General features: G+C 41.7%; 2 protein-coding genes across 2 annotated transcripts in view; one reads left to right on the forward strand and one right to left on the reverse strand.

Moving 5' to 3' along the window:
- drc11 (dynein regulatory complex subunit 11) overlaps positions 1-17,126 on the reverse strand; it is a gene marked incomplete at its 5' end in the record, with an annotated part of 137,972 nt that extends 120,846 nt beyond the window's left edge. The window contains one exon of the mRNA XM_080422482.1: positions 17,038-17,126. Within this exon, the coding sequence (XP_080278608.1) occupies positions 17,038-17,126 (89 nt within the window). The remainder of the gene's footprint in view (positions 1-17,037) is intronic.
- Positions 4,921-20,918, forward strand: ackr3b (atypical chemokine receptor 3b). Its single transcript, XM_080422199.1, has 3 exons — positions 4,921-5,113; positions 17,067-17,742; positions 18,201-20,918. The coding sequence occupies exons 2-3, from the start codon at positions 17,125-17,127 to the stop codon at positions 18,753-18,755; spliced, it is 1,173 nt and encodes a 390-aa protein (XP_080278325.1). The 5' UTR covers positions 4,921-5,113; positions 17,067-17,124; the 3' UTR covers positions 18,756-20,918.
- The last annotated feature ends 1,631 nt before the right edge of the window (positions 20,919-22,549 follow it).

The raw sequence follows: 22,549 nt of genomic DNA on the forward strand, positions 1-22,549 counted from the left end.
TTAAATCGATTAATTAATGAATTAAAAATGAAATATCCATTCCACTGCAGCTATATATGCCTGGTGCTGCTGGATGGTGGCCCTGTACAAAAGTCCATTACGATGACTGGTGTGCTATATGATATAGCTACTTCATAAGGGTCAGTTGTGGAGAGTAACTAAGTACATTTACTCAAGTACTGTACTTAAAAGTACAATTTTGAGGTGCTTTTACTTTACTGGAGTATTTACTTCTACTCCACATATCTCAGAGGCAAATGTTGCATTTTTTACTCCACAACAACGCGTCTTAGATCTGATATTTTCAATATATTTTAATATTTCAATATACGTAATGATACCTTATGAAATGGGACGTTATCTGCACAATGAGTACTTTTCTTTAAGTATATTTTGATGCCAATACTTTTATACTTTTACTCAAGTAATTTAATACAAGACTTTTACTTGTAGCAGAGTATGTCTACATGATGGTGTTGATACTTTTACTTGAATACAAAAATTCTAGTACCTTTTCCAACACTGAAAAAGGTCCATTATGATGACTGCTATGCTATATGTTAGCTACTTCATAAGGGTCAGTGCCAGGTGGAGAGTAATGAAGTACATTCACTCAAGTACTGTACTTAAGTACAATTTTGAGGTGCTTTTACTTCACTGAAGTATTTACAATTTTCTATACTTTTACTTCTACTCCATTACATCTCACAGGCAAATATTGTACTTTTACTCCACTACAATTATTTGAAAACCTGAGTTACTTTGTAGATTTTAATTATTATTACAAAACAAACATGAACCACTTCAGCCCTATTTAAACATTGGCTATTTGAAAATAGCAGATCTACAAGCTCACAACGCAAGCTTGTAGATCGGCTATTTTCAAAAGATTTTAATACATTTTATACATAATGATACTTTGTAAAATGGGACATTCTGCATAATGAGTACTTTTACTTTTGGTACTTTAAGTGTTATTTTGACGCCAATACTTTGAATACCAGACTTTTACTTGTAGCAGAGTATTTCTACATGATGGTAATGATACTTTTACTTAAGTAAAAGCAATCTAGTATCCTGCTTTTCGCCCCACTGATAAGGGTCTATTATGATGACTGCTATGTGATCCTTCATGCTCCATAGGCGAGCTATTGTTTAATAACTGAGTGGTGAAGTGAAGCTACACACAGCCGCCTAATAATGTTCCATTGTATAAACACAAAGATTTCTAAAGGGTAATTTTATTTTATTGAGGATAGATCTTTATCATTGTGTATATAGGCTAGCCGACTTGTAAGCTGAGGCTGTCTTTGGTTCCCAAATGGAGCCATTATTGAACACAGATATAATATTAAGAGAGTTTTCCATTGTCATGAAAAGAAGGTGAAAGTTTAGGTCTTATATTTCAGTAGGTCAAAGGTCACACTCACATTCCATTATTCATGTACAAATTATTACAATTGATTCAAATGTCAAAAGCTTTGTACATTTGATATCCCCTAATCTTAAAGTTTTCACACTGCAACTAGGTGGTCCATACATTTTGGGAACTGTAAACAAACCTAAAAACGAGTATAGGCCTATAGACCAATTATTTGTTTACCAGCATTGAGACTGGACGCACAGGTGATTGTTTCATGCAATCAATTCCCAGCATATTGTTTCGGGGTGCGCTGGTTTCAGTACATTCAACCTCCTCTTGTGTGTTGGCTAGTGAGGCGTGTCCTAGCGAGACATGAAAGAATGGGTTTCATTTGGTGCCGGCCTGCGCGCGCATACTGGTCGTCTGTTAAGGGGTCTATATTATCGGGTTTTTCTCTGGATAAAATTTCCAATACAATCTATTGAAAAACGCTTACAAACTCAGTATAGAAAGTTTGACACCTGACTGCTTGTTTTTACCAAAAATATAGGTGTTTTCATCATGTTATAATTGTAAAACATTGCCAGAGGGAAATGAACATTGTCAAGTGTAGCCTACTGGACAGGTGTTTCATTGCAGCCTAATTACTTTTACTTAAGTAAAAAATGTGGGTCCTTTTTCCACGCTGTGGGTAGGACACATTACAGAGTTCAGTTGTGGATTGTAGCTTTAAATTCCTCCATCCATTCTCCTCGGCAGTGTGGGCAAAAGAATGTTAAAACATAGAAATCAATCACCACAGAGCAACACAGGTGTGAACACATGCACAGTAACTAAGGCCTATCTGGAAAAATATGATGAAATGGTTCTCAAAGTGGGGTCAGGGGACCCCATGGGGCCCTTAAGGGGGTTCCAGAGGGTCTCAAGCAAAAGTGAATTAATATAGCATCAACATCATACATCACTATATTTAACCATGTTCACCCTATGCCTATTTGAAAATAGCTGCTCTATAAGCTCACAATAGTGAATAGTGTTTTATATTTGTGATGATACTGAATGCTTGGGGCTGCTATTTTTGTTGTTGTTGTTTTGATGCTGATGAATTGAATACCTAGAACCCCAATGGAAACAAGACTGCAAGGACTTTTTTGGTGCTATCCTTTTAGACAAAGTGTTTGACTGTACTTGTGCTGTTTTACATTTCTGTCCAATAAAATATTCAATCAATCAAACAACGCGTTGCAGTGCAACACTTTCTGATCTTGTACATCTGATCTGCTATCTAAAAAAAAATATCTTGAAAAATGTGGAATATTTTTTAAACATTTTTACCACACACATACCCCATTAACCACTTATTTAAACCCCAGGATTGGTATTGTGGGGAAAGCAACAAAAAATACACTAGTGTTGAGCCCTGAGGGACTCCCATAATGGGATTTAAGTGGTGATTCGGGGGTCCTTGACATGGAAAAGTTAGAGAACCACCATAATGACGCACACAGTACAGCAGACTCCTATAAGCAATAAATACCAATGGATATAATGGTCTATTTTTACATTCGCACTGTTTAGTCTCTCTCTCTCTCTCTCTCTCTCTCTCGCCCACACGCGCGTGCGCGCGCTGCAGCTGTGCACATTGACTTGTTAATGTATGTGTGAGTAGTCCTACTGTGACTGTTACCGCGTGAGAGCATATTCTATGCAGCTGTGGTGGTGGTGGACTGGACTTGGCCGGCGTGGTTTCGAAAGTGTGTGTGTGTGTGTGTGTGTGTGTGTGTGTGTGTGTGTGTGTGTGTGTGTGTGTGTGTGTGTGTGTGTGCGTATAAATCCGAAAATAATTTGATGTTGTAAAAACATAATGAGATCACATTGTGCATTGTGTGAATGTAGCCTATGGTTGAATGAAATATATTGAATCCCCGAAGAGCATTTTTCCAGGTCTGTTTTACACATTCAAGTATCAAATGTGTGCACATAAAGAACACTATAAGACACTGCGTTTCTCAATGTCTGGTCCGGGGACCACCAGGGGTCCAAAAGGACTTAAAGGTCTATAAGTAGGCCTAGGCCTAACTGACAAGTGTACAATGAAATCAAGATTTTTTTGTAATCTTTTGACCTGACCCCCAATCTACGCTGTAAAAGTATCAGTAGGCCTATTAATTTAACTCACAGGTCCATCTTGATCACATGACTATAGAGATACCGATTTGCGTGATGTTAGGACAAATTAAATCTGTAGGAGTAATATAAAAAAAAATTGGCCTCCTGGTGGCGCTATAATCAACCTGTTATAGTGCCACCATGAGGCTGATTTGAAACATTTCAAGTGGCATTTCTTCCTCAGCCTAGTGTGCAAAATGTCATGGAAATCGCACGGTGTGTTCATGACTTGAGGCATTTTGTTCAAAACGGAGCACTCCTGCAAACTTTGACAGCCAATGTTAGCCAATCAGGATGGAATATGAAAAATCTGAAAGGCTCGTTTTGTTTAATGACTATAGAGATACTGTGTATCGATTTGTTTGGACAAAATCTATAGGAATTATATAAAAAATTTGTTTTGAAAAATGTTACCCCCTGCCGTTTTCTGCTCTGGCAACCAGGGAGTGTGCGTGCACAGTTTCGCTGCGATCGGCCCTACGGTGCCGTAGATTAGCTGTTCACAGAGACACAGACACGGACACACTCACAGACAAACAGGGTGCAAAACATTATTCTCTGCCACGCCTTCGGCCTGGCGGAGACAATGACAACAAAACGCCTTCAGCGCGCATTGCCTCTCCCAAGTCAATTTTACGCACATCCATCCTTGGATCTGGACGTCAAACCCTCATTGAAACTATTGTTGGGCTGGTATTAAAGTGTCTAAAGGGGATGGAAATCAGACGTTTCACACATTCTTCACTGTCATTGTTCATAGTGAAACCGCAATGAATCACTGCTGCTCCGAGCCACTCCGGTAGGCGTTGGTGGAAGAGTACTCACATTTTTATTTACTTAAGTAAAAGTATTAGAAATAGTCTGTTATAAGTAGGTATTCAAAATCTAGCCTACTTGAGTGAAAGTACAAAATTGGCATATTAAATGTAGGCTACTTAAAGTAGGCTGCCAAAAGTTAAATACTCATTATGCACTCTCATTTCACAAGTTTTCAAATGTATAAAAAGAAAGATATATAAGATATATATATATATATATATATATATATATATATATATATATATATATATATATATATGCAGAGAGAGAGAGAGAGAGAGAGAGAGAGAGAGAGAGAGAGAGAGAGAGGGGTCTGAAGTGGTTTTGTAATAATAATCAAAATCTACAGTAACTTAAGTTGTCAAAGTTAAGTTTTCCCTTTGAGATGTAGCGGAGAAGTAAAAGTATTGCAACTTGCAAGTACTCCAGCAAAGTAAATTGTACTTCAGTACTTGAGTAAATGTACTTAGTTACTTTCCACCACCACTGCCGGTAGGCGTTTCTCTCTCTCCTCTCTGTATAACAGCAAGTGCAGCGAGACGTAGGAGGCAGAACCAACTGACCGAGAGTCAAGAGCTTACCTCTCTCTCTCTCTCTCTCCTACCTCTCTATACACCTCTCTCTCCCTCCCTCTCTCACTCACAACTTTTGGGATAGGATTTCCACGACAAGAGGACATTATAACATTAAATCCAGGGATACCTTTTAGCCGAGGCCACGCGTACAGCGCAGGATTACGTCAAATTCACCCTTTTATTGCAAGTAAGTTTCTTTCTGTGCACCAACATTGTCACACTATGCATGTAAAATCCCTGCCGTGTTAAAGCTGCGATCCGGAGCTTATTGAATTGACTACAACGTTATTTTAACCATCTGTATTCAGTATTGACACAAGTGGTAGAAATGTGGTGTCTCGTGCGCGGGAGACACGGGTTCGATTCCCGGTTAGGACATTAAGGTTAGAGTTACAGATAGTTATAACACTATTGATGGATTTCTTTTTCGCCTGCATTGGTTTTATTGGATTTATTCTGCTGCGACATTAAAAAGCTGTATAGCCACTGCAAGCGAATGCAAGATAACGCGAGTATTTGTCTACAAAATAGAGGCTAATTGCAACTTTATTAATGGTGTATTATTAGCCTATTAGTCAAACTGCTAGTGATGTGTAACACAGTGTTTGCCAAATACTGGCTGGAGCCCAATTGTGGCTCGCGGACACATCTTTATGGGTCACGATTATTTTTTGATTTTTGTTTTTAATTATTATTTCAAAACATTAAAAAAAAATCTAACTTTTTCATGAATTAAAAACAAATGCAATGATTTTTTTCATTTCATTTCATGAATAAATAAAAAACAAATCCATCATCTTATAAATCAGTAAGCAAATACTTCAGAAGTAGTGGGAAATAGCCGATCTGCAAGCTCACAACGCGTTGTGAGCTTGCAGATCGGCTTTTTTCACTAGTTTGTGTCCTGGTGTAACACGCTGAGATTGTGCTTTGCGTGTGGAGAGAGACGCACAGGAGCCACAGCCTGTCAGCCCCTCTCATTGTAAAAGCTGTCACAGTGTGTTTCACAGTGAGCTTTATCTCCACGCTGGACATGCATTCAATGGGACTTTAGATAACACTGTATGTCTATGTGTGACTTATATACATATAGAGAGATGTGGACCTCAGATTAAACCACAAAAGAGTCTTATAGTTTGTTGCAGGGTTGTGTTATAAATAAAGTGTAGGCTATACATTAAAGGGATTTTTCACATCTTTTTATTTAAATAAATGAAAAATGTAATGGAAAAATCACGCCCCCCTGTGATTCTTCCATTTTGTTTTCATTGATTTAAATAAATGCTTTAATGTTTATTTTATTTGAAAGTGAAATATCCCTTTAAAGCACCATTCTTTGTTTATATGCTATTTGAGAAACTGTTGCAACAAACAGAGTTTCTATCAGAGGTATAGGCTGACCTCTGCTGCCATTTCCTTTCACTAATTTCAAGTTTACAGTGTAATGTCTCAAGGACTCCCATAACTCTGAGACCATTCATACACTCTCAGAATTACAGACCTGTAGGGTCTAAGGTTCCATGTTGTTCCATTCGTACACTCTTACATACATGTATAGGGTCTAAGGGTCCATTTGGTTCCATTCGTACACTCTCAGAGACAGACCTGTAGAGGCTAGGGTCCATTTAGAGCCCCCTCAAGGAACAAATAAGGGTCCCTGGACCTCACTTTGAGAACCACTGGTTTAAACTCATTGAAGAGACAAAGATTGCAGGATAAGAAAAAAAGAACACTAACAGTGATATGAAATCACTCTAAATCAGTGTCAGCTGTGGAAAAATCCCCATCGTATTTCAGGTGTCACTGTGCCCACGCACACATAGGAAGAGAGAGGGAGAGAAGGGGGGGGGGTATTGGCTCTCAGAAGGACAACAATGCTGCAGAGTGGTGGTAGTGAGTGATTCGAGAGTGTGAGATGAGAGGAGGAGAGGAGAGGAGAGGAGGGGGATGGTAGAGATGGTTGACTGGAGCCTGGGCTTAATGAATGGGTAGGAGGGGATGAGAGAGAGGGGGGGCAGAGAGAAGAGAGAGAGGGGGGGGGGGTAGAGAGAGAGAGAGAGAGAGAGAGGGGGGGGTAGCAGAGAGAGAGAGAGAGATTGGAGAAATTATAATGTGTGAACAGGAAAATGACAGGGTGTTTGACTGTATGGAGAAACAGCGAAGAGAACATATTTAATTGCTGGCATGGCAGTCAAATCCATAAGCATGTTGCTACAGTATATTTGCACCTTTGCGCTTAGAAAAAGTTACACATAACAATAACAGAATAACAGTCAAAGTAACAGTAAGGGCATTCTTGGAGCCCTTTCCTTGTGTGAATTGTTGTTCAAGAACCTTGTTGTTTTATTTAAAAGCTCGTGCAAAGCAAAGTGAAGATAAGCTGTAATTGGTAACTGTAAGGTAATAGGAGTGGTTCCGACACAGAGACAGATCACAATCCTCACAACGGTCAAGGAGGTATTTCCACTATCCATCGATCAATAGCCATGTTGGCGTGTGCTCGAGGAAGACAGTGAAGTCAAACTGCAAGTGACGTGTAACACACTTGTGGTGGACAAAGTACTCAATTGTTTTACTTAAGTAAAAGTATCAATACTGCAATGTAGAAATACTCTGTTACAAGTAACAGTCCGGAATTCTAAATGTACTTGAGTAAAAGTACAAAATCATTGAGGTACTTAAAGTACCAAAAGTAGAAAGTAGGTACTCATTATGCAGAATGTCCCATTTCACAAGTTTTCAAATCTTTTGAAAATAGCAGATCTACAATCTCACAGTCTTGTAGATCGGCTATTTTCAAATGTCCGAAATGTATATTGGGCTGAAGTGGTTAATGTATGTTTTGTAAGTATACTAGTAAAACTAAAGTTTTCAAATAATTATAGTAGAGTAAAAGTAGAATATTTATAGCCATCGATCAACAGCCATGTGTGTTGGAAGTGTGCTCGAGAAAGACAGTGAAAGGAACCAATTTTTACATTGATCTGGATGAGTGCAACAACAGATACATAACTAAAACGTACACAAGCCCCTCGGTTGTGGTAACTACAACCTGCAATCTATGTGTCCGTGTTTGCTCAACAACGAAGCTTCTTCTTACACTGAGATTTATGTCTCACCTTGGGTCAAACGTCCCTGTACTGCGCCCCCTCAGGGCCAAGGATCAGGTGAAAGGACCCTAAAGTAAACACAGGTATTTACAAGAGCCCCGGGTGCTTGCGATGCACGGCGATTTATGGGAAAAGAAAGCATTTAGAATGTTAAAATCACTGATTTAGATTGATTTCTTTGCAATTGCGTGTATTGTAAGATAAGATGAGACCTTTATTTACCATCCCGAGGGATATTGAGTCACCAGAGGCAACACAGCAGTTAAGATGCAGTTACAGGGTAAAAGTATTGTAGATACAGCAGGGTCAAGACATCACACACACAAAAAGAAGCACCATCAATAATGAACAAAATATGCAACTGTATACACGCTCAACAAAGCTTGAGATCCTTATGTCAGATATCCTTAATGTCGGTGTACAGTAGAATGGTAAAGACGTTCTCCCCTCCCATCTTCTCTCCTCTCCTCTCTCATCTTATCTCCTCTCCTCTCCCCTCATCTCCTCTCCTCTACTCCCCTCTCTCTCCTCTCCTATACCTCTCCTCTGCACCCCTCTCTCTCCTCTCCTCTAAATCTCCTCTCTCTTCTCCTCCCCTCTCCTCCCTCTCCTCTACATCTCCTCTCTCTCCTCTCCTCTAAATCTCCTCAATCTCCTCTCCTGTCTCCAACTAAACTCCTCCCCACTTGCCTGTCTTGTCTCCTCTCCTCTCCTCTCCTCTCCTCTCCTCTCCTCTCCTCTCCTCTCCTATTCTTCTCTCTTTTCCTGTCCTCTCTTCTCTCCTCAGTATCCTTCGGCCTCATTCTAAACAGGAAGGTGTGTTGAGAGCTATAAAAAGGGAGAGAGAGCGAGAGAGCTCTCCCCGCTGCCTTTTGTTTGGGGATGCGTTCTCCTCCCCCTGGATTGCGGTGGTCCTGGGGATTCTTTTTGTTGTGATCTGTTGGTGATTTAGGGCTAGTTTGCTACAGCTGTCCATCTGCTCGGGTTACCCCGCGATGCTTTTAAGGCTATCTCGCTAACTTTGTTAGGAGTGCAAACATCTGGCTAATTTTAAGCGCACAAACAGGGCGAGACCACTTCTCTTTGATACAGCAAACCCCCTACTTGCATTAAGGGCCGCTTTAAAGTCTCGATTCAGGGTGTATCGATTTAACCCATTAAGACCTGATTCTACAAAATGTCTTCTAAATCCTAACAGTTTTTTGAAAAAAACCTATGTTGCTATATCAGTGGTTCTCAAACTTTTTTCATGTCAAGGACCCTCAAAATGTAAACTGTATTTGGCCGCGGACCCCCATCTCAAAACATTTTGTTCCAGGTACAGAAGCAAAGAAGCAAAGATTTGAGTCTAATATATATAAATATATATATTCAAAGATTTGCACAAATGTTCAAGATTTTTCAAAAATAGCAGATATACAAGCTCGGTGCCGCGCTATGAGCTTGTAGATCTGCTATTTTTGTTTAGCCAAAGAAATCTAAAATGACACAAATGCGTTCCCGGTCTTAATGGGTTAAAGGGCGTGTGGAGTTGGATGTACAGATTTCTTTGCGTTTGAAGCGGCCAGGCTATATCATAAACTTGCTTATAAACTTATAAACATCATTTATAAAGTGCTTCAGTTGGAGCCACTCTCTGTTTTGGCCAGAGAGTGCACACATACCACATACACAGTAAACCATTTAGTGTTCATTTAACCTCAAAGAGTATACAAATGGAGCTAATTTGTTCCATTTGTATACCCCTTCAAAGTTTAAATGAACACCAAGGATTTTACTGTGTATAGTCACAGATCCAATACCGATTTCAAATCTGATTCCGGATCAGATTTTTTGCATGTCACCCCTCATTCGTGTGCAACTTATACCCCCAATACAACCCTTAATGCTGAGTGCTAAGCAGGGAGACATGGGGTCCCCATTTTTATAGTCTTTGGTACGACCCGGCCGGGGGAATTGAACCCAATCGCAGGTCCACTAAGCTGCTCGCACCAGGAAAAGAAAGAAAATATGTATATTTCCCCCCCTTTTTTCTGTATTTCCCATTATACTTTAATTACATATTTCGCTCAATATGACAAGAATATAATACATTACACAGACACAGCAACTTTGTTTAGTCTAAAAGGTTTAAAAGGTCATGCACTTTCACATCCACATTTCACATCCGCATCTCAACAGAAAAAGTCATTTTCTAAAGGGTTTACTTTGGGTCTTAAGGGTGTATATGAGTTTATGTTGTGAGGTTAATGCTGTTATTTACGGAGAGGTGAACAGTAGAGATGTACTGAGATGTAATGGTGGTTCCATTTGTACAACTCGACAGGAACTCGTCAGTGGAAGTGTGAGGGAGGTGTCACTGTCATGTCCCCAGTGATCTTTTATTCATATCTCCTGTCTTCAACATGGTGCAAAATTCAGAGTCTGCTGGATCATCAACTCATTTTAGAATCAAGAATCAAGAGGGGTTCATTTGTCTCCCCCTCGTATTGGTTCAAGCAGCAAAATATTGGTGTGATATATGGTCATATGGCCTCTTTCCAAAATAGCAAGAAAATGGCAGATCTACAAGCTCGCAACACGTCGCATCGTGATGTGTTGTGAGCTTGTAGATCTGCTGTTTTTGGCTACTGTTGCATGAAACTGTCATACGGCGAAGTATTGTGCCTAAAACTCGCCTCAACCCACAAGCATTTGCGGTTGATCTCGGCTTTTGAACGCCCTGCCTGAGGACCTAAGGCTAGCAAAGTCAGTGTCATCTTTTAAATCACTGCTGAAAACAAACTCTTATATCAAGGCCTTTTCATAGCTTTCGTTGCCTCTTTTATGCGTCTACAGAGTTTCCGTATACCTTTTCATGTTTGCCTTAATTAGTTTTTGCAGTACTCTACTGTTGTTTTTTCATTATGGCTAGATTTAGTTTTGCCACTATAAAGCGCTTTGTAACAGTGTTTTGAAAAGCGCTTTATTAATAAAGATCATCATCCTTTGTAACTCTGAGAGTGTGCAATTGAAACCTAAGGGTCCATTTGAATACATTTGTACACTCTCAGAGTTAAATTAACACACCAGGGATTTTTACTGGACACAGTCCACTCGTCCAAGTATTGTTACTTTATTTGGACAGACAGCTTTGGAGAGACACAGGAGAGAGGACTCCATCAGGATTTGATTCTATGTCGGCACATGAGTACCTAAGTAATATAGTGGATTACATTTAAGTATGTAATGCAGACAGACATACTGTAGAGCTCAACATTTCTGAGTGAGCTCACAGTCAAGTTCTTTTTATGGTGGTGGTGACACTGGTGTAATACTGACCTTCTCCAAACTCAGAGAGTGTCCAAATGTAACCAAATGGACCCGTATACGGGTCCATTTGGTTACATTTGTACACTCGCCGAGTTTCAAATGTTTAAATTAGCGCTGCAGATTTTAGTGTGTACAGTCCAACCTCCCATATGATTTTACTGGTGAGTGAACTAACAATGAATGATGCTATTTCTGGCCCTTAGACAGACTTTTCACCTCTCATAAAAGGATGACAGCATTAGCCCCACAACATGCACTCATACATATCCGCCCTTAAGCTCCGAATGCACAGTTGCACGTGCACACACACACGCGCGCACACACACACACACACACACACACACACACACACACACACACACACACACACACACACACACACACACACACACACACACACACACACACACACACACACACACACACACACACACACACACACACACACACACACACACACACACGCAGATGTGATTAGCTGCATAACAACCATATGTCCAAGGTCCACACATGTAAGTGTGCACATGCACACGCGCACACACACACACACGTCAAACCCCAATTGCACAGATGCATATGTAGAAACACACACACACACACACACACACGGTGACCCGGTGGCCTTAAGGGGACGCCCCCGGTCAGTCTTGAAGACATCACAATGTCTTCTTTCTGTACACAAGGACGTGCTTGTGTGGTCCCGGCGTAACGCGCTAAGGTCACCGTGCTGCTCATAAAACGTGATGGCTACTTCAATCAGCCACCAGCCTATTATCACAGTTAAAGTTTACGAGGGCTCTCCGCATGTGGACACTTGTATTAATGATGACAGTATTGACTGCAGACATATATCCTAATAATTATGTCGATATGATAAGCAGTGGGGGGATGTGCAGATGTGTGGGGAAATATCCAGTGTTTGTGTTTTATTAAAGCTTCAATTCGGAACTTATTTGAATGAATAACGCGTTAGTTTAGCCAGTCTGTATGGTGAATACAATACAACTAGTACATGTACAGTGGTTGGAGGTGGTCTCACCTACTCTTCCATTGAGATATTTAGACCCTGGTGTCGGGTAGGACACCCTACTTGTTTGACAACTTAAGTAGTATTGCCTAAAGCTCATGAGCCCAATATCACCCTCGGTCAAGGGAGGGATTCCCTCTTGCACGAGCGGTAGATATATGGTCCTCCACACCCAGGTGTTACTGTTGCAATTACCGCTCTCCGTCGGGAGAGGACATAAAACCCACGCAACTTTAACTGAGCCACTCTGGAGCTCTCATATAGTTAAATTAACACTTCAGGACTTCAGTGTATACGTTAGCTGTAAACGTAGCAAAAGTTATGTGTTTTGAAATGAAAACGTATTCGTGTGGACGTAGCCTTAAGCCACAGGGATAGAAGCCAGTCACACTGTTTGGTCATCAAACAACCACTTCAGACGTGCTTCAGTTAATCGTGTTGACTACGCCAAGCGTGTTATGAACTGTACCCTGGATATATGAGTAATTTCCCGAGCTGTTCCGTCCCTCGGTGGTCATATCTTTCCGCGGCTCGACTCCGGGTGACAGTTCTGAGCGGTTTCGTAATCCCTGAACAAATTAGCTTTTTCCACTTGGGTGCTGTTTTATGTGTGCCCCCCTGTCAGGAGAGGTTATACTTGCAAATGCAGATGATGATATGTTTAATAAACCTAGCAATGGATCATGCCAAGTCAATAGAAGTGTTTTTTGCTGTAGTGGATTAAACACAGACATTCTACATATATGTAGGATCTGTCCATTAAACTGCCAAGCATTCAATTATAACCATTAATAAAATCATAAATCTTAATTACAAGTTTGACACAACAGTGCATTATCGTGGAATTGGACCATTTTCAACCATGCCTTTACAAAACTGGACTGGCCACAAAGTGTATTATTTTTCATTATAATGAATCTAATAAAACAAGCTTTTCGCTTGACAGCTCGCTCAAATTAGACGCACACAGGAAGCCTGTAATAACTTAACCACAACACTGTACCAACACATGACTGGAGATAGTTTGTCCTATTATAAAAGATTAATACATCTTTATACTGGTACATTTACATTGTATTTCTTAAATGAGAGTGGGCTGTCCACCCCATTTGTCGTTTTTCTTACTTATGTAATCATTAAAGCTGAAAGGGGGGGTTGAGATTGATTCAGGTCATATTCCTGTATGTATGCTATACTAACGTTGTGCTTGTTAATAATATATTGCTCTTTTATCCTTTATTTAACCAGAGAAATAAATTTGTGATTTACGTCAAGTGAGTCCTGGCCAAGAAGGCAGTATTTCATAAAGTACCCCAGTATAGCAGACAAAAACAACATATACTGTATAACACATATCAATGGATATAACAGAACAGCAATGAAAAGAACAGACTTCAGTGGTTAATACGTTTAAGTGTATGAAGGTAATTTATATGTGGACTCTGAGCACAGTGCAGTCTAGAAACATGTACATTCTGAGGTCAACGCCATCATCAGGGAGGGAGGAGGGGAGAGGAGAGAGAGACCTGGTGGGATTGGTTCAGGGGTGGACGGTAACAAAGTTCATTTACTTGAGTACTGAACTTAAGTGCATTTGTATGTATATGTGCTTTACTTGAGTAATTGTATTTTGGGATACTTATGACTTTCACTTAACTACATTTTAAGACAAATATTATAGTACTTTTGACTGCACTCAATTTATACCAAGGGAAAACAAGTACATTTTTATCAAGTATGCAAACAAGAGATATCAACATCTAGTCCTACACAACAGATCTGAATTAACCACTTAAGCGCTATTTCAAATACTATTATCAATATGTTTTGAAAAGTTCTGGAAAATTTCAATACAGCAATGCATTGATATTAAAAAAGAAAATATACTTTGTCATTTGTAAAAGTGTTTTTAAGAGCATATACTTTTGAATACTTAAAGCGGCACTATGTCACTTTTTTAATGAATAAAATACATTTAAATTGTGTCAAAGGTCATGTCTCACCTAGACACAGGATCTGACACGAATTATGACCTGATGGTAAAGATTAAATTTATCCCCTGAGCAAGCAGGCAGGCTCTATTAGCTCAATGGTAAACAAAACAAAAAAACAGCACTTGCGCAGGAAACCGGGTTAAAATCCGGGGTAGAAGAGGAAAGTTACATAGTGCAGCTTTAAGTATTTTGATTGTACTCCAGTACTACCCCTGTTAACGCAAGTACAAATGTGACACAGCAACTTTCATGTGTAGTCGAGTAGCATTTGACCAGGAGTATCTACACTTTTACTCAAGTTACTGGGGTACTTTGTCCACCACTGGATTTGATCCAAGACCACGTATAAATATGGGTACAGGGAGGCGGATGATGTCCACTCAGCCGTGGACTGACTGGCAGTACAAACAGCGTATTATTATCGGTTCATGTTAGCCCCGACACGGCGCTCAAATTGGACCCATATGCGTCAAGTGTCCTGTTTTGGGGAAGGGGGAGAAGATAACTCTCTTTCTGGCAGAGCCAGCCCTAATTCTGTTCGTTATTGATGGTCTTGAGAGGAGCCCGGGAGCCATGGGAAATGTTCTCTGTGTGATGAACAACAGAGAGAACATTCCTCGGAACAGCAGGCGGCCGTACCCCTCCTGACACAGCGGCACACCATGGTAGACGTTGTTTAAAAGTGATACCCATGGAACGGTGTTGCCAGACAAATAAGCAACCAGTTCTATGAAAACAAGCCCAAAAGAAGCAACTATAGGCTACATGAGCACTTAAAACCTATGTTATACGTAGGCTATTTGAAAATAGCCGATCTACAAGCTCACAACGCGTCGCGATGCGACGCGTTGTGAGCTTATAGATCTTCTATTTTCAAAACGATCTTGAGGAAAAAAAGGGCAAAATGTGGCATATTTTTGAAACATTTTAACAATGCAGGTACGGGGGTGCCTGGCGCAAGTTATAATTTCAGATAGGGGGGTCCAAATACACATATATTTGGGGGTCCTTGGCATGGAAATGTTTGAGAAAATTAGGAAGCAAGCCCAAATTAGCAACTACACTTTAGAAACAAGCCCCCAAAAAACTGAAACCCTGCAACTACCAATATTTACAAGCAACTTCAAAGAAAAACAAGGCCAAAGTCACTTATAATAAGCAGACATGGCAACACTGCCCATGGACCGTTCACCCAAATAACTATGTTAGATTTGCTGGGGGGAATGTGGGGAAATCCATGCCTCTATTTTTGATATCCCCCTGTCCGGTCAATCTGGTCAATCTATCCCCAGTGGGGATATGTTTTGTCTCTGCCCTTGGTCAGACTGAATACATGCATTTCCTTTTGGAAAATGCTGACTGATTGATTGATTGAACACTTTATTACAGACAGAAATGTAAACAGGGGACTTGTTTCCATTGTGGTCCTCCTATGTATTCAATTCATCAACGTAGCATAAAGATAACACTAAAATACAATATCATCAACAAATACAAAACATGTACAAAGTAAAAAACTGTAGGCGGTTAATGCCATCACCTTTCTATGGGAACAGTGAGTTTACCTCCACTTTTGGCCTCCTGAAAGATGGATTTTCAGGCCTGTTTTGAAGGAAGCCAGTGATCCACATATCGACTAGACTTTGAGCTTGTAGATCGACTTTTTTTTCGCTGTTTGTTGTACAAAGAAGTATATAGAATGAATGTATTGTATAAAATGGCCATGTTTATTACCATGCGAACCTTGCAAATGATAATAATCCTTTCTCAGATTTGGGTTTAGTTCTAAAACAAGTGTGGGTTCTTCTTTTTTGTATGAATGAAATGGAAGAGATTTGTTTTGTAGTTTCCCTTTGTTTGTTGGTTTCGGTTGGTGGGTGTCTACTGCGTTTCTACTTTTAGAAATCATAGTCATTAGAGTTATAGTGAATCATCGTGTCAGACTAAATATGAACGGTATAAATGTAGTCACGTTATAGGATCAAAGGAATGTAGTCTTGACATTATGGTCTGACCCCTGCACTCTTCCCTAGCAGTTTGCTTGTAATGTTGATCTAGACATCGATGCTTCTTCTGTGGTTTGAAGCGTGTAAGTTATACCTCATTGTATGATCATACAAGATGTTTTCGCTCGCATGAGAGTGATTTACAGCTAGCGACGTGACCGTACGAGAAAGAATGAATTAGGCTTTACTAAAGCCACTGAAGTCCCTCTATAAGAACAGCTAAATATCAAGAAAATGAAATGTAATAATGAATGAAGCGATGGCTCACGGACGACCTGTGGTCTCCTCAAATAAACAATTGATGTTTAACAGCCAAAGCCCTCTGATATTTCAATAAACAATAACCAAGATGTTTTAAAAAAAAATGCCCGCAGAGGGTCTGGAGATGCGTGTAGAGGTCATGACCCCTGAAGCCACATGTGTCCTGCTATGTGAATGTGAATCCCCCAGAACCCCCTGCTCTACACCCCCCCCCCCCCCCCCACACACACACACACAGTCCACAATTTCCTTCTAATCTGTCACAACGAAAGTGCATTGTCTGAGTGAAAAGAACCCCCCGTGGCGTTTTTAAATAAACAACCGTTGTTTTACAGAGAATGCTTTCATTATGGAAAGAAAATAACGAGTTCCTGTTTTCTCTTCACGAACGAAACACTAACCTTTGTTTCCTCTTTTCCTTTTTTCGCAGAACGAAAGCCGCCCCCCTTTGAATTCGACCTTTGACCCCCACGCCGCCGCCACCAACCATGCCCGCGGAGTCCGCCATGAGCCTCAACGTCAACGATCTGACGGAGCTGATGGAGATGTGGGAGGAGCTCAACTTCACCGCCGGCGACCACCTGGACAGCAACGGCAACATCTCGCACCACGTGGAGACGTACATGTGTCCGGCGGGCTTCAGCCACAGCGCCTTCCTCTACACGCTCTCCCTCCTCTACGTGTTCATCTTCCTGGTGGGCCTCGCCGCCAACGCCCTGGTGGTCTGGGTCAACCTGCGGCGCTCCGGGTCTCGGAGCCGCGCCGGCGGCCACGAGACCCACCTCTACATCCTCAACCTGGCCGTGGCCGACCTGTGCGTGGTGGGCACGCTGCCCGTCTGGGTGAGCTCGCTGCTGCAGAAGGGCCACTGGCCGTTCGGCGAGCTCGTCTGCAAGCTCACCCACCTGGTGTTCAGCGTCAACCTGTTCGGCAGCATCTTCTTCCTCACGTGCATGAGCGTGGACCGCTACCTGTCGGTGGCGCACTTCGGCGACGCCGGCGCCAACAACGGCAGCCGCCGGAGGAAGGTGGTCCGCCGGGTCGTCTGCGTGCTGGTGTGGCTGCTGGCGCTCGCCGCCTCGCTGCCCGACACGTACTTCCTGAAGGTATGTACAGTATATTGTACAGACGATTGTTTTTTGATATTGTACTGTTTAGACCAAGGGCACTCAAAATGCACTTATACTTATGTTAACTCTATGAACTTAAATACAAATACATTGGACATAAAAAAAGAAAAATATTAATACTAGTCATTAAAAGCTACTAATTGAAGTAATTAAAGCGGATCATGTTTGCATGTTTGGAATTGTAACAGCTGAAATCAATAATATATCAGTAATCCGATATTAACGTGCAGGCCGCATTGAGTGAAGGTGGGGGCCGCATGTGGCCCCTGGGCCGCCAGTTGCCCACATATGGTTTAGACTGATGATATGTTCTTGGTTGATCCTATGATCACTATTGCTATGCATATGATGTTTTACCTCGTGTTTCTTTCTTGCTTACTGTAAATCGCTCTGGATTAAGAGGGTCCGCTAAACGCCTAAATTGTACATTTCAGGCGGTCAAGTCCTACCACTCCGAGAGCACGCTCTGCCGGCCCGTCTACCCCTCCGACAGCCCCCGGGAGTGGATGGTGGGCGTCCAGATGAGCTTCATGATCCTGGGCTTCGCCATCCCCTTCCCCGTCATCGCCGTGTTCTACCTCCTCCTGGCCGGCGCCATCTCGTCGTCGGGCTCCGGCGGCGGGAGCGACCAGGAGCGCCGCCTCAGCCGCAAGATCATCCTCATCTACATCGTGGTGTTCCTGGTGTGCTGGCTGCCGTACCACGGCGTCCTCCTGGTGGACACGCTGTCGCTGCTCGGCGTGCTGCCGTTCAACTGCGGGCTGGAGAACTTCCTGTACGTGGCGCTGCACCTCACGCAGTGCTTCTCGCTGCTGCACTGCTGCATCAACCCCGTCATCTACAACTTCGTCAACCGGAACTACCGCTACGACCTCATGAAGGCCTTCATCTTCAAGTACTCCACCAAGACGGGCCTGGCGAAGCTCATCGACGCCTCGCACGCCTCCGAGACGGAGTACTCCGCCGTGGAGAGCAACGTCCCGGTGTGAAAAAAGGCGGGAAGGGGAGGGAAAAAAAAGTTTGGACTATAACTTCTTCAGACACTCTTAACCAAAGCTTTCCTGGGCTGGGACTGTAAACATATGCCCGATGTGTTAGAAATAGACGGGACAAATTCATAAAAGGCACTGTGTGAAATCGTGACCAAATGTATAAGCCTACAGTATAAGCTGTAATTTACTGTACCGCGGAAAACAATGTTTTCACTCCTCCCCAAGTAGAAATATGGATTGGACCTTGGGGACTGAAGGGGGGGGGGGGGGGGGGGGTGTTAAGAAAGCACTTCAACTGAACTGGAGACATGGAGTCACCCAAACAGACGGGCACTGTGACACTGTAAACACAAACGCTGACACATTCACACACCCGAACGCAAATACACACACGGATATACATACGCAAACATTATTGTTATTCACGAAAGCACATAAACGCTCCGCACGCACATACATACTTGCACGCACACTTATGCACGCATACTGTACATATACACAAACAGCCTCTCTCGCTCTCTTTCTGTCTCTCCCCTGCGCACAGCTGCAATCGTTACACTCGCGAGCAATGCATAGCCCAGGGGGTCTTTGACAGGGGGTCCGGGACCCCTAGGGGTCCTCAGAGTCAAATCTTTGTGTGATAGGATATTTCTTTTACATTAACCACTTGAACCCTAGCATCCTATTCTGAGGAGAACTTAAGCCACAGATAGCAGATCTGCAAGCTCACAACGCCTCGCACTGTGAGCTTGTAGATCGGCTATTTTCGGCAAAGAGGTTTGGCGTGGAGGGAAAAAAGAGCAGACCAAGTACAGAGTGAAAGGTCAAGTTTACTAAGTATTGACGGTTTAAGTGGTTAAATGTCTGAAAATTTACATGAATTCAACAGACACACTGATGATAGTGCTGTCAAACTTAGTCTATGAAGCTATCTATGAAAAAGTTGAATCTGCATTGCAACACAATTTTATACAATATGTAGTGGGTGGGGGGGTCCCTGCTTCATCCGTCTCTCAGCTAAGGGGTTCCTTGGCCTGAAAAACTACCCCTGGCATAGCCCCCAGGGCCCCAGCAATTCACACTAATACACATTCACACAAAAGGACACCCTCCCCCCCCCATGCCCTGCAGGTTAGTTAAGAGCCTCAACCCTAGCCTGTGTTTATCTGACAGGTCTGGGAGCAGTCAGTCAGTCATCGAGGCTCCACTGCACTCCACACTTATTCCTACCGAGAGACTGCCATTTAACCTCCATCCATGTACACAGCTGCAGGTGAAAAAAACCCTCTCTGTCAAACCACAAGATCCAGACCGAGATTGTGCGCCAAACCCGCAGGCATATTATTATACGACTCAGAAGTCAGGAGGAAGACAAATATATTGCGTAATTTATGTGTCTGTGGGGCTCGGGGTAACTTTGGCTGAACCACCTTTAGCAGGCGAGTGAGGAATGTCATGCATTTTGGGATCCAGGGGAAAGAGGAGAGATAGCGATCAAACACTTTGAAGGGCTCGTGTAGCAGTTTCTTGGAAGAGGCGAGAACACGTGTAGCTGGGTTGATATCTGCTACTTAATATACTCACCACCCATTTGACATGTCTCTGATCCTGGCAATTAAATTGGATATTCTTCAGGTCACGGAGCCTGTTGAATGTTATTCAACTATTCAACTATGTGGTTAAGTGGTACTGGTCAGCACAAGAGTTTTGGCAAATTTCTGAATGCAAAGGGTCTACCAGCAGCTTTGTTATTATCAGTTTTTTTGCCAACAGTACCTACAGTCACCTATCAGCCAACTCTCGACCCTGCCACCACCTGCATTTCTTAAAGATGCAATCCGTAAGTTGCATCATGTCTTACCCGGGATCTGAACCACAAATTCCACACTTCTACCGTTCTTTCAAGACGGAATGCTCACTTGGCCAGGGGGAGACGTAGCTTCAGGCAGGTCTACTTGCCATGAGACAGTGTCCCCACCTGACACCAGGGTGTAAATTTCTCAATGGAAGCGTAGGCAGACCATGTGCTTGTAATACTCTACCATACAGATTGGGTTAACCCATTCAATCCGGGAACGCATCTGTCATTTTAGATTTCTTTGGCTATTCAAAAAATAGCAGATATGCAAGCTCATAGCTAAGCTTGTAGATCTGCTATTTTTTTTTAAACGTGAACATTTGTGCAAATTTTTGAATATGTATATTTTTAAAGGGAATTACTTTTTTGACTAAATCTTTGCTTCTGGGGGTCCCTATTACAAAATATTTTGAGATGGGGGTCCCCGGCCAAATACATATAATTTTGGGGGTCCTTGACATGAAAAATGTTGAGATCCACTGATATAGAAACATGCATTTTTCAAAAAACTGTAGGATTTAGAAGACATTTGTAGAATCCCCAGAAGCAAAGATTTGAGTTAGAAATGTTCACTTTAAAAATATATATATATTCAAAGATATGCACACATTTTCACAATTAAAAAAATATATATCTAAAGAAATCTAAAAATGTCACAGATTCTTTCCCGGTCTAAATGTTTTTAAAACCTGAGATTGTTATTCAATTGTGTGCAAGACTTTCAGCCGGCTGTGACACGACTACACTGTAGTGTGAAATCCAGAGTTTTTAGATAACTGAGTGTGCAAATGGAACCAAATGGACCCATGGGTCCATTTGGTTCTATTTGTACACTCACAGAGTTAAATAAGTATGTCCCTGTGTAATGCTTTTGTAAATAGGTTGAAGGAGTATATTTTGTGCCTTCAAAATGTCTTTAAAATAGTATATTCTGTGAATATGTTTATATCAGTATTTACATGCAAGTGCTGTGATATTTGAAGTTTGATGTGGCATGTGATGTATTGATGGTATTGATTGATTGTGTTGTGTTTTTATACAGATTTTGCATTGATGAAGGCGTTTTTTTTATGTTCATGTACATAGTTTTTTTTATATAATCTTCTGATCAGGTCATCAAATTGTTTCCTGTATCTTTTCTTTGCATTTATCGATAGACTTACGTGCGTAAGTGTTCAGCTGTGCAAAGTTCTGACTTATTGTATTATAATTCATGCTCCTGCGTAAAAAATAAATATGCCTAAAAAACTGCATTTTGTTTCTATGCCTCTTCAATCGGTGTGCTCTTTGAGTATCTACCGGCAACCTTAGGCACGGGTGCCAACATTGGCACAGGGGAGGGTGATCACTGGCACACTGGCATAAGTGTGAAAGAGAGGTTTTTTCTTTTAGAAGTTCATATTTAAAAAAAAGTTTAGTCCGTTAAATTAAGTCCCCTCACATCTATATGCAAATTACATCCTCCACATAATTCTACAATCATTCAAACTCCTAACTCTGACTGGGGAGGGAGTCTGGGAGATAGGTGGGTTATTGCTCTGAGTCTAATGATCATTACATCCTGATATGAAAGACAATATTTCTACAGAAGAAGAAAAAAATAAAGGTTGTTATGTATAGCCTAAGGCAGTGGTGTGAAGTAACTAAGCACATTTATGAATGTCGCACTAGAGGAAAAGCTACGGGGTCATGCAAATAGTTAGGGAGCATGAATGTATGCGGTGACATGGCAATCTTCAGATTAAAGTATGAGATATCTTGTTTGCAAGTGGACATTTTGGCCTAAAGGGTGGTCGTGCTAGACCAGAGAGAAAAGGCCATGGGGGTCAACAAAATCAGTAGGGTTCATCTTAGCTGAGCGCATTGAGTTGCACCGCAATCTACCCAATAGATTTTGAGATATCTTGGGGTGCCTGTAGCTGAATGGCGAGAG

This window comes from Gymnoscopelus braueri (genome assembly GCF_963280865.1).
Source record: "Gymnoscopelus braueri genome assembly, chromosome: 24".
Classification (NCBI taxonomy): domain Eukaryota; kingdom Metazoa; phylum Chordata; class Actinopteri; order Myctophiformes; family Myctophidae; genus Gymnoscopelus; species Gymnoscopelus braueri.

Coding starts and splice junctions, on each gene's coding strand:
- ackr3b (XM_080422199.1), top strand. CDS start 17,125: ATGCCCGCGGAGTCCGCCATGAGCCTCAACGTCAACGATCTGACGGAG. Junction 17,743..18,200: donor CCGACACGTACTTCCTGAAG/GTATGTACAGTA, acceptor TGTACATTTCAG/GCGGTCAAGTCCTACCACTC.